The sequence below is a fragment of the Cydia splendana genome, chromosome 1 (genome assembly GCF_910591565.1).
Source record: "Cydia splendana chromosome 1, ilCydSple1.2, whole genome shotgun sequence".
Classification (NCBI taxonomy): domain Eukaryota; kingdom Metazoa; phylum Arthropoda; class Insecta; order Lepidoptera; family Tortricidae; genus Cydia; species Cydia splendana.
This window is the reverse complement of record NC_085960.1, coordinates 1,650,309-1,662,764: the sequence shown is the minus strand read 5'-3', so window position 1 is coordinate 1,662,764 and position 12,456 is coordinate 1,650,309. Positions and strand designations below refer to the sequence as shown.

Below are 12,456 nucleotides of genomic sequence, written 5' to 3'. Positions count from 1 at the left end.
CCTCTCGCCTCACGCACCGGCGCCACCCGAGCCGGCGGCGGCGGCCGCCACGATGGTGCCACCCGCCTCACGCGACAGCGCCTCTCGAGCGGGCCGCCACGATGAGTCCTCGCCACACGCACCAGCGCCTCCTGAGCCAGTGGCGGCCGCCATGATAGCGCCGCCCGCCCCACGCACCGGTGCCTCTCGAGCCGGCCACCACGATGGCGCCTCTCACCTTACGCACCGGCACCTCCCGAGCGGCGGCGGTTGCCATGATGGCGCCGACAATCACGCCGATGCTGTCCACCTACAACTACGACGATGTCGTCCCTTGCAATGGCGCCCATGTTCTGTTCGCAAGAATACCACCGCGAACTTACCCGTCCCCGATGCCCTGCCCACCAAGCAGACGCTGGGCGCCACGGTATCAGTTTTGTCCTGTCCACATGGTCCCATTGAGGTACGCAGGCGCATATAGTTATGGTGCCACAGCACGAACAGACCGCTAGACTCTTGGTTTCGGTTAAGAATGGCGACGGCAGGCAAGGTCGTTAGGAGCCTCGTCCTAGCGTGGCTCGACTGCCCGGAGTTGAAAGCGGTAAGATTGTCGATACCCAGAGGAAAATACGTCGCGTCCCTGAGCTTCATAAAGGTGCTGATCGACGAGGAGCCGTGCCGCTTCGAGGGTCCTACAACGTCTCGAGGCCAGCGAGCGATCCAACCGGAGAGCAGCTTTGCGACACGATCCTGTGCGACCGCTCACAACCGAGGTTGAAGGCATCGAAAAGGTCTGCAGACCTCACATAATTATCTCTCTGCTGCCCGCTCTCTCCAGCTTAAGTTCCGTCTTACAAAGACGAACTCGTTCGCCAAGCCCCTAATAAACAAAATGGGACAAATAAACCCGCTGCGCCTGAACAAGCTTGAGTTTCCGGTGCTAAGAAAAAGGGGCCAGGGGGACTCCAGCAGTTTCCATCTGTCTGTCTTCGACTTTATCGAAACAGTTTTGTTACGCAAAGCGCCAAAATCGATTTTAGACTTGATTTCATCAGTTCGATTTCTTTAAAAGCATGCTACCATACCCCTATACTAGCTCAATATAGGCGTTTCTTCGGATAAAGTGAATTAGACCATCACGCTCCTAGACATCACGTGGGACACGCGGCACAGCACCCCGATTGAAAGTTTTCTTTTTCGTGACATACAGGCCTGCCTTGCTGCCGAGTTCCTCGCAGAAATGAGACTCAATGCCTCCTGTTTAGTCTTAAATTCGCAAACTTTAGTTCATGGAGGAAGGTGACACCTTCGCAGTCCCCAGCAACACTTCTGACAGCTGCCGAAAACCTCGTGCCACTTCCCTCCTCATCTTATGCCTGCAGTCCGTTACAATCTCCAATAATGGTAGACAATGTACGAGGTAAGGCCCTTTCAGTGGAGAGTAATCGTTAACGGGCCGCATCTGCAGCGCTGACGACAGAAGTGTCCTACAAACATACAACCGGACCGTTACAGTATACATAAAACGACGGCGACACTACATCCCTTCCGTTACTACGGCTGTCGCAAAAACTGCTGATGCCAGCAGACCGTCTACAGGTCGCGCTGGTTCCTTGCTACTTACCAGGTCGGTACAACTCCCGAGGGCGACGGTTTATCAAGAAGTCACTGCGCGCCCGAGGGGCCGCTGCGCCCAGAAGCCGCCGAGACTATCTTCGCCTGATAGGCGCCCTGTTGGCCGGCCTCCGCTTTCGAGAGCCCTCGCACTGTGCCACGGTATTTCTTAACCGACTCTTTGAACTGCTACCACGACGCGTTTGGCAGCTGCCGGTGATACGACTTGGCATGGATGTCTCCACCTCCCAGCCTAGTCTGTTTACTGTGACGGCGTGATGAGGAGAGCCTTCACGCAGCTGCGGTAAGCTTGCAATTTACTGGCGGTCCTAGTGAACACAACGTCAGACCGCCCTTTCTAACGAGTCAACGACCTTAAGAATCGAGGCGTAGCTCCTGTCAGATAGGACGCTCCAACACCGGGCTAGCGGGATCAGGAGTGACGTCCGCTTGATGTACTTACTGGCGTGACTGGCGCATGCATGCAACATGCCAAGGGCTAACGCTACGTAGCGAACGAGACGCAACTGTCAGTGTCTCACTAATATGGAAGAGTGATAAAGAGACAGAAAGAAACTCAAGTGATCGTCCGGGGGATGCTCCCGGTACTGAGTTTGTATGGCGAGAACCGGGTATTCCCGGTTCTGGTACTGTGTTTGTATAGAAAACCAGTACCGGGAGCACTCCTTAGATCGTCGCCTTCTCTAGGCCGCCTGTACACCCACAATGTAGAAATGGTCTTCATGGTGCATCAAAAATAAGATTGATTGCCAGGTACCTCTAATATCCAGTGAAGTAACGAGCTATCTCAGGCACCTATTTCTACTGTCCATGTTAGCTTTCAGAACGACACTTGTTCATAAGCCTATCGGACACTATGCCTTCTTCCAACGCCATTAATAGCGAGACCAGCGCCTCCCAAACCACCAGCTTGGGACGCGAGAAATCTAATTAAAATTACTTGCCCTAACTTGAATAGCCCTACAACGTACCTATATAGAAGAGCTGCCGCTCTTTTACTGTTAGCATCAGGCCGCAGGGTCAATGACCTTACTCTACTACTCTGTAGCCCGGGCAATTGCATAGATAACTTTCGCGCTATTATTTTGTGTCCGAAATTCGGCTCTAAACCAGATAACGTGTCTTACCGACTGGACTCTTAGAGACTCCGGAATAAAGTATAGACCCAGTAAGTAGGTAGTCTGGGTACGTTAACTTGTGAGAATTACACAAAATGTTAGGGGACACTGCGCCTATTTCTTCCAGCCACAGTCTCATCCAAGCCGGCCTCGCCTACGATTGCTTTCGATCCACGATGTACTTATTCACTAAATTGGCTGGAAAACTATCCAATTAGCTTAAGTTAATTGGAAACATGACTTTTTCAAATTCAAATTCAAATTCAAAATTTTATTTGCTAAAAATGCACGTACATATTAGATGTTGTCATATACAATAGAATGTGGGTATCAGCGCATTTAGCCAGAAGGCATGCAAATCAGAAAATATAAGACATATTTACAAATATTTACAAAAACATATTTACAGATATACAAATAACTTAAAATTGAAATTAGAACATGTCAAACCAAAACTAAAACGAAAATACGGCTATGTCTATGATCATCTATGGTTAAGTTATTTGTGGTCAATTTAAAAGCTAGCAAGAAAAAGGTTAACGGAAAGGTTCAGACGATTCTATCGCCGAAATTCTGCGGATCGGATGCGATTTCGAATGAGAAATCTCTTAAACCTGTTTAACGTCAGATTCGAACCTGGGATTACAATTTAAATTCTCAATTTCCTGTAATGCATCATTATAACGAGTCACTGTGATTTCATGGGTTGCAATAAGGCGTATATATATTTATTCTTTCTCTGAGTTCTATGACAGTAGGTGTAGCCCTAACGCTTGCGCGCCCGCTGACTCGCCACCAGGAGATAATAAACAGGTCTCAATGGAGACCTCTGACGTAGAGTACGGAACACATAAGATAAAAAATTTACCTTCCAATAAAATTGTTATTATGTTTCCTTCTACGTCAGAGGTCTGAGTAATGCCTTCCTGGCAGGCTACTAGGCTACTTTTATGCCGACGGTACTTCTCCTCAACAATGTGTCATGGCGGCGAGTCGCGGAAAGCGAGTAACAGTTCGCAGGAAGGGGAAGCGGAACTACGTCACGGCGTGGGGCGGAGCGACTACATAGACGCTAGCGGCATCTATTGGACACCGGAGACGTTACTCTCTCAATGGAGACCTCTGACGTAGAAGGAAACATAATAACAATTTTATTGGAAGGTAAAATTTTTATATTTTTATTTATCGGTTGTCTATTATAATGAAACATAAATATTTGTTCAATTGCAGACAGCTACACGACGAGTAGCACAAGCAGCATGGAACAAGATAAAAAGAAGTTGGAAGAGCTTGCACAGAAAATTCTTGAAACTACTAATGAGGTATGAGTTTCTTTCGTGTGTACTATTTTAAATAAATAAGTAGGGTTGATTTTATTACATCATGGTCATGGCACATAAGTTAGGAAGTCGATTTTTGGTCTCATATTTCGTAGTTCGGTTTTACAATCAAGATATATCCAGTTGCCTAATTCTGGCTTACAGCGTCAGCCAGAAATTATTGACTTTCGTCTTTATGTCGCACTTTTTTATATTCGATTGATCAAACATGTGATTTTATGATTTCAGACGTCATCAACGGCTACTAATCAATACGAGACCTTCGTAAACGTGTTATCTCGAGCACGGGAGGAGCTGACGGCGGGCCCGGCCCGCCTGCACGCGCCGTGCCGCGCCGCGCTGCGGGGCTGCCTGCAGCGCGCCGCCGAGGGGAAACAACGCGTCACGGAATGGGACGCGCCCAGGGCCATCGAGAAACTAGTGCAAGGATGGGTAAGAAATATACTTCTGCTTCAATCATTTCTTCGTCGAAATTCTATAAGAAATATACAGCAGGGCACCGGAGACTAACATAAATTCCAAATTTATGTTATTCATTCTTATTTAGGAGCTTTATTCACTAGCTAAAACTTACGATGCGTACGGTCCCTATCGAATGTACCTATCCATTTCCCAACATGCCTTGAAATACCTTCAATTTTGCTAAAATTCCCATTTATCATGAAACATCTTTCTGACACTTCTTATTCACTGTTCTAGTGCTGTACCCGAATTATTAATACAAGCTACACGTAGAATTATAAATATACATGTCATTTCCAGTTGAACGACAGCACGGAACGTGTCGCATCTCTCCGCCGCTCGCACGAGTGCTATCACAGGTCCGCCGCCGAAGCGGAATCGAGGCGCGCTGAGTTACACAAGAGACAACGCGACGCTCGCCGGCAACGGGTGTTGAAGGCCAGCGGGAGAATCGACGCCGCTTTAACTGTAAGTTGTACATACAGTCAGCAGCAATAGTTGCTAAAATTACACCTCAAACTTAAAATCTTAATAAAATTCTAAAAATGGTGAAACTCACAATGGATTACTTAAACTCAAAAAATGAGTTTAATAAGCCTAGAGATGTTAGCGAGAGGACCAAATTTATAGTAAATACAGCTTCTACTAGTACAGTACCTATAAAGTGTGCCCCATAAAGTCAAACTGCTAATTCGAAAAAGTGTAGTGTGTTCTAAAACTTTGTCCCTCAAATATTTTCACACTGTCTTAAACCATCATTATCACCTGCATCATTTACATACTCATATACGTCAGGTGACAAGCAAAACTCACTAATTACTACCACAAGTTATAGATAATAGATAATAGATAATATTTATTCATTAAAACTTATGCTAATTTGATTTATACAATGGTAATTATACAATTTATACTTAAATACTAGTAATTCATGGATTCAGGTTAAGATAGGTACAGATCAATTTAACAATATTAATACCGATACAAATATGTATTTTCTAAACTCTAATGGAAATTTGAACAATACCTAAACTAAGTAAACATTTACTTGTATCTTAGGTATGCACGTTTTGTAGGTCAGTGTATAAGTGGGGAAGTGCTTACCAAACAAGATGATTATTTATTTATAATAACAATAAACTATATGACTATGACTATATTCTACTCTTTAGAACGTTAAATGGTGACATACTTAGCAATTAGTTTGTACAACACACATATAAATCTTTCTTAACTTCTATGTGACTATTTCTAGTAGTCTTTCTGTGTCCTCGTACGCCTTGCCAATGAGCAACGTTTGTACCGCTTTTATGCAAACTTTACTGGGCATTGGGTAAATATTCAATAGGAGATTGAATTTATTGTAAAGGAAAGAGCCGAGGAAACAAAAAAACTTACGTGTGTTTGCGGTGCGGAATGAATCTTTGGTGCAAATTATGTCAGCACGTCGCTTGCCAGATAAGATCTGGGGGTTATAGGGTATGAGTGAATGTTTTTTTACTACAGTGTTCAAGACGAATAACTGTCGAACGCTCAGAACTTTACACTCGGTCAGCAATTGAGTCGTGGGATAACGTAAGGGACGGAAAGTGCTAACTTTGAGAACTGCCCTCTGAGCTCTTTCTAAATCGATGGTCGTTGTCTTGTTTGCTCCTCCCCAGGACGTGATACAATATACTAACAGTGATTGACAAAGTGCAAGATAGACTGATTTAATAAGTGTTTGATCTGCCGCATGCCTTAGGTTCTTAAAGACATAAATTAATTTTCTAACTCTAGATGTCAGAGATTCGATGTGTGCTTTAAAGTTAAGATGCTGATCGATAATAACACCCAGGTACTTGATATTGTTAGTGGTACTGAGTTTTGGGCAGTTATAAGGACAAAGGTTTACACGCGACGTGTCGGGATCTGGACAATTATGTGCTATTAAAGTGTGGATGTTATCGGACGGTTGGGTAGATACATTTGAGGAGAACGTGATATATTTTGTTTTTTCCGTATTTAATGTTAGTGCGTTTGTTTTTAGCCAGCGGGTAACTAGGTTTAAACCTACTTGCGCGTTTTTGAAAACGTCAGTCCATGTATCGCCGTTAAAGAGTAGGGCTGTATCGTCTGCGTAGGATATAACTCTACCATTTGGAATAGGGAGGGTACATAGGTCATTTATGTACGTCAGAAAAAGGGATGGGGCCAGAATACTTCCCTGTGGGACACCATAATCAATGGGGAGTTCGTCACTTATATGGTTTTCAATCGAAACTCGTTGTTTTCGATCAGAAAGATAATCTTTAAAAATTCTTAGAGGATGACCTCTTATTCCTATGTACTCTAGCTTGTCAATAAGTGTTGGAATTGTCACAGTATCGAAAGCTTTAGCCAGGTCCAGGAATATAGCTAAACACTTTTTTTGGGAGTCAAGCTGTCTAACAACATAATCTGTAAGATCGTGAACTGCGTCGTTCGTTGAAAGCCCTGCTCTAAAGCCATATTGTGATGATGCCAGGAGTTTATACTTGTCTAAGAATTTAACAAATCGTTTAGATATTACACGTTATAATATTTTTGATAAAGATGGCAAGATAGCGATTGGGCGATAGTTATTAATACAACTCTTATCACCACCTTTGTGGATTGGTTTGATGAGAGCTATTTTTAGAATTTTGGGAAAAACGCCTGTATAAATGCACAAGTTGAAGAGGTGGGTCAGTGGAGGGGTCAAGATTTTTTTATGTTGTTTTATAAAAGAACAAGGGATTTTGTCAATACCAGTAGCGCAGTCATTTCTGAGAGTCATTATAATGCTATCAATTTCGGCTTCGTCCGTATCAGTTAATACAAAGGAGTTAGAGTTTATCACACGGTAAGGGGTCGTATTCTGAGAAGTAGGCAATTGAGAATAACAATTTGTGTTTTCTGCGAGCGTTTTACCTATATTCGCAAAAAAAATTGTTTGCTGTATTGACTGTCTGCCGAGCGTCTATAGCGTCAGCTATAAGCGCTTGAGACGTCGACCTCATATTACTCATACTTGTTACGTTTTTGATGACTTTCCATAATTTCTTTTTATCGTGTCCTGCTTTTATTATTTCTGTTTTGTCATGTTGTCGTTTTAGGTTTTTTAACAGATTATTACAAAAATTTCGATAACGTTGGTATGTTGTTTTAAGTATTGTGTCATTTGGAGTTTTTGCCAGTTTTTTATGCATTCTGTCACGGTTTCTAATGCATCGTAACAATCCGGGGGTTATCCATGGTTTAATAGTTTTCATTTTGCGTGACATACTTTTAGTCACTGTGTTATTTTCTATAATTCGTGTTAAAGATGAGACTAAGTATTCCATGGCGTCATTGGCATCTGTCGCTTGGTAAATAGGGGTCATATCAAGATTTTCTATGTCACGGGTAGCTGATTTATTGTCCAGTTTAGATATGATGACTTGACTAGGGGCTCTTTGGTAATACTGAGGAATACACAGTAACAATGAACTGTGGTCAGTTAAACTACTATGGAGCACTAAAGTTTTTAAGGCAAGTTTAGACTTTGCAAAGACATGGTCAAGACAATTTTTTTCTCTAGTTGGTCGGAGGTGAGAAGGAAGATATCCAAGAAAAGCTAATTGAGTTAAGTATTCAAAAGAGTTTCGATCTTGGTTGCCGTTTTTGATATCAATGTTAAAATCTCCCATAACAAATACATTTTTAAATATCGATAGCTGCGATAAAATTTTATTAAGGGACAATAGAAAGTTGTTTATGTTTTTATTCGAGGGGGAGCGATAAATGCCTACTAAAGCCGTATCAGTTCCTATTTTCAATATTAAGCAGTTTGCATCTAGAAATATATCGGGCTCTTCCACAGTTACATTATTTATATTTTCTTTAATGTAGAACACGACACCGTCATTTTGCAACACGTTGGTTTTTAAACTTACGTAAGAATTATAGCCATTTATTTGAGGGATCGTTTGGTTCGAGGTAATCCAGCACTCTGTCAATACAATTATATCAACGTCAGAATTTATTAAGCTTAGTAAAGTTAAGAGTCCATTGAAATTACTGTTTAGGCTTCTAATATTTTGTAAAAGTATTTTTAAATTTGAACCATAAGTATTGACAAGCGTCGAGCATCTATCTGGGTCGCACACTAGTGATTCATACTCACACGAGGCCTCAATATCGTCAAGCAAGACGTTGGTTGCGTTATCCATTTTTGTTGATATGTGCAGCAGATGACGTTGAAACGCGGCGCTCTAGGCGCCCTCATAATCTATAGAATTTATATACCTAAGTTGCGCATTTTTCTTCGCTGGGCACTGGTCGTCTCCGGTTTTATGATTGGCCGGCTTTTTAAAGCGCAGACACGTAGCGCATTTGGCGGGTTCAGCTTGCTTTGGACACTCCTTAAAACCATGGCCTGATGACCCGCAATGTCCACAAGTAGGTTCTGTATCTTTGCAATATTTAGCCGAATGGCCGTATAAATGGCATAAGTAACAACGGGTCAGGAGAGTGAAATCTCGTACTGGGCAAGATGTCCAATTGATAAAAACGCGTTGTTGTTGTATGAGCATACGTCGGACTTCGGCTGTGCATTCTAGGATGTAGTTGCAGGTGGATAAGTCCTTTTTTCCAGATTTATGACTAAGTTTAACTGAGCACATAAATGTATCCCTAGTGAGATTTGGTTGTAAGTCTGCAATGTTTTGTTTAAAAATACAATCGAACACTTCTCCTTCGGACATATTTGTCGGGACTCCTAGGATGATTATCTTCGGTCTCCTTTTGGTGGTATCTTCCACTTTAAGTCCTGATTGCTGCAGCTGCTGAGATGCTTTAAGCTTTTCAAGGTCATCCTTTCTCTCGGTGCTGATTATGACTCCACCGTTCTTTGTTTTTCTCATACCACGTACGTGAAGTTTCAGGGTCTCGGGCTTAATTAAGTTTTGGATCAGGTTTTTGGTGTCCTCACTGGATTTTTCTTTGTCGGCAGGGTAAATTGCGATGCTACTACTTGACTTGGTAGGCACAACAGTCGAGCTTTTCCCGGTCCTAACCATGTCGGCGAACGATTGTTTTTCTTCGGTTGTTGCTTTTTCTTGTATGCACTGTTTGAGTTCATATAGCTGGGTGCTGATGTTTGTTTGCATGGACAAGGTATTCACTTTGGCTTGGCTAAGTAATAAATTCTGCTTGACCGCCTGGTATTGTACAGCCAATTGCGAGATTCCTCCTAATACGCTCTTACTTAGCGTGTTTATTCTCAGTTTTTGGTCTGAGTTTAATTTACCATCATTTGCAATGGTGCAAATTTCACTAAGGCGCTTTTCAATTTCGGAAATCCATTTCTGGATTTCAGTGGTTGAGACTACATCAGGTGCCTCGGCTCGTGCTGCTGCTACTGGGGTTCCTGGGGTGGTTTCCATAGCTGGTCTTCCTTCTGGAGGGGGACTTCGCGGAGTCCGTGAACTTCTGTTAAAAGCGTCATTACCACTCATCGCTGCGTTTTTAAATTGTACCCATTACACAGCCGATATGACTCACGCGGAGATTCACAGTTTAATGAAAAAGTGCTGACACTGATTTGACACAGTTACTATTTTATTGTTATGATTAAATAAATACACAATTTGCAGTGGACACGACCGCCAATGACGGCAGTCAACTCATCGTTAATAGCCATAGTGAACCATATTAATACCTAAATAAGGTTGATTTTTGTTTAATATTTTTTTAGTAATTAGTGAGTTTTGCTTGTCATCTGACGTTATAATAACACTAACTTGTATATCTTTTACAGCAACTACAAACTGAAAGATCTCAACTAGAAAACCGTCTCACCAAACAACTGTCCGACATCGAACAAGAGCGACGAGAGAGCGAAGCTCGTTTAGAACGCTGGGCCGAGGAAGAGAGGCTACGACTGGCGCGACACGTCGAGGCCGAGCGACTAGCTCTATACGCCAGGCTGGACAAGAGGATAGCTGATGTTGAAGAAGAAAAGAAGACTGTGGAGGAACGGGTCAGGAATATAGAGGTTAGTATACATGTTAAACTGAAATTAACCTTGCGACAGCTAAATAATTGAATGGCAAAAATTATCCGTAAAGAAAATTTTCAGCCCCAAGAAGATACCAGCTCAAAACTCGACGAGATAAAAAATAGCCTGTATCGACTCGAACATGTTTATGTTTTTATGTTACAAACCACATGTGTAGATATGAGGACATGAGTCAAAGGCCAATCTACCAGTGTTGAATTTACAAACGCTACATCTTTGATTTTTTGACGTTATGTCAAGACACATAATTTTTTAAGCTATTCCAAATCATAGAATAACACCAATCAAAAAATCAACATTCTACCATTTTAAAAATTAAGTACGCACCTCAAATGTAGTTGTAGACTAGGACAATTAATTAATATATTAATTTTATCCAGTCATGGCGGGCGGAGCAAATGACGGCCGTGGAAGAGGAAAACAAAATGGCGGACGCTGACCTAGCGGAGTGCGAGGCCGGCGGAAAAGAGTGCCTCAAATGCATGGACAAGTACGGCAAGGAGCTTGTCGAAGGTAAAGAAAAAGACAGTTCTAATGCTACTAATCCTAGTATAGTAGATGTTGCTGAATGATGTTTTTGAAAAAAAAGGTATTTTACAAAAATCCGTTTTCACGTTAGTTTTTCAAACTTTTTACTCGTTGAAAAGTTAGAATTTTGGTTCCAACTTTTATTTTATTGGCTATGGATGTCTCAGTTTATGTATCATGTTATCCTAGGTCGTTCAACACACTGTACCCTTTCAAAACGAACTAAGAATAAAGAATGACGTTGATTCCAGGCACGATCGCGATGAACGCGGACTCCCGCGCGTTCTCCGGCAACATCGTGCAAGTGACGGAACATTACAACAAGGAGCTGTTGGACCTGCTCACGCAAGCCACGGAACAGATCGAGGTGAAAATAAATACTAATGTAATAATATAGGATTATTAAATGAACCCATAATGAACCATTTAATTTAACTCGCAGTCTTGTACGAATTTTCTAATAACTATAGTACCATCTTTGAAGAGCAAGTGCGAAAGTTCCATGATAGAGTACCTAGAACATTTCTGGAGATATATTGTGTGTTCTGATAATCTCAAGGTGTCCATGTTTTATGCTCTGGTTTCCTAGGATATCGGTGCCGTCATTTAGCGGCCGTCTGCATACAAAATACTACGACAGAGATTCTGTCTCGTTTATAGTTTTAGTAATTTTACACATTCTCATTACTTTTTGTCCGTATTCCCCAGCAAGAGGCGAATACAGCGATCGCGTCAGGAGAGCAGAACACGCAACAACTGTGCGTGCGCACCAACGACACGTTTGACAGTATTCTGACTGGCAATAAACAGCTGCTGGATGCCGTCATACAGAAGATTGAGGTACGTGTAGTTACCTAAGGATGGTATTCCTCTTATCTGTCCAATATCTTTGTCCAATTTCACATGAATTTATAATATTGCTAAATATTGGAAGTATCATAAAACCTTGCTTAATATGCAATGTCTGTCCACAGGCCTCAGCCGCGGCGACCGTATCCTCATTAGCCACCGTGTCTTCATCCACATCCGGCCTCATACAACACTCCCGTACGGCTCTTGAAGCCCACAGCATCTCTGTAGAAGACATGTTACAACGGACCAACGTGTTCCATGATAACTTACGACAGGCACTCGCTCAGCAAGAACAAGTCGAGGGAAGGGCGTTTGGGGAGGAGTTCAAGTTGTATTCACCCACTGGTTAGTATATAGCAAGTCTGTACAAGACATGTTACAACGGACCATCGCGTTCCATGATAACTTACGACAGGCACTCGCTCAGCAAGAACAACTAGAGGGAAGGGCGTTTGAAGATGAGTTCAAGTTATACTCGTCT

General features: G+C 42.5%; 2 protein-coding genes across 2 annotated transcripts in view; one reads left to right on the top strand and one right to left on the bottom strand.

Annotated features, from left to right (window-relative positions):
* The window catches only part of LOC134806413 (kinesin-like protein Klp61F), a 38,766-nt gene that overhangs the window by 22,748 nt on the left and 3,562 nt on the right, over window positions 1-12,456 (top strand). Inside the window, exons 11-18 of the mRNA XM_063779683.1 lie at window positions 3,963-4,054; window positions 4,301-4,504; window positions 4,835-5,002; window positions 10,335-10,571; window positions 10,976-11,108; window positions 11,375-11,490; window positions 11,832-11,963; window positions 12,098-12,320. Coding sequence (XP_063635753.1) covers window positions 3,963-4,054; window positions 4,301-4,504; window positions 4,835-5,002; window positions 10,335-10,571; window positions 10,976-11,108; window positions 11,375-11,490; window positions 11,832-11,963; window positions 12,098-12,320 — 1,305 coding nt within the window. The remainder of the gene's footprint in view (window positions 1-3,962; window positions 4,055-4,300; window positions 4,505-4,834; window positions 5,003-10,334; window positions 10,572-10,975; window positions 11,109-11,374; window positions 11,491-11,831; window positions 11,964-12,097; window positions 12,321-12,456) is intronic.
* On the bottom strand, window positions 7,498-10,176 carry LOC134806602 (uncharacterized). Its single transcript, XM_063779926.1, has one exon. The coding sequence runs from the start codon at window positions 10,030-10,032 to the stop codon at window positions 8,788-8,790; it is 1,245 nt and encodes a 414-aa protein (XP_063635996.1). The 5' UTR covers window positions 10,033-10,176; the 3' UTR covers window positions 7,498-8,787.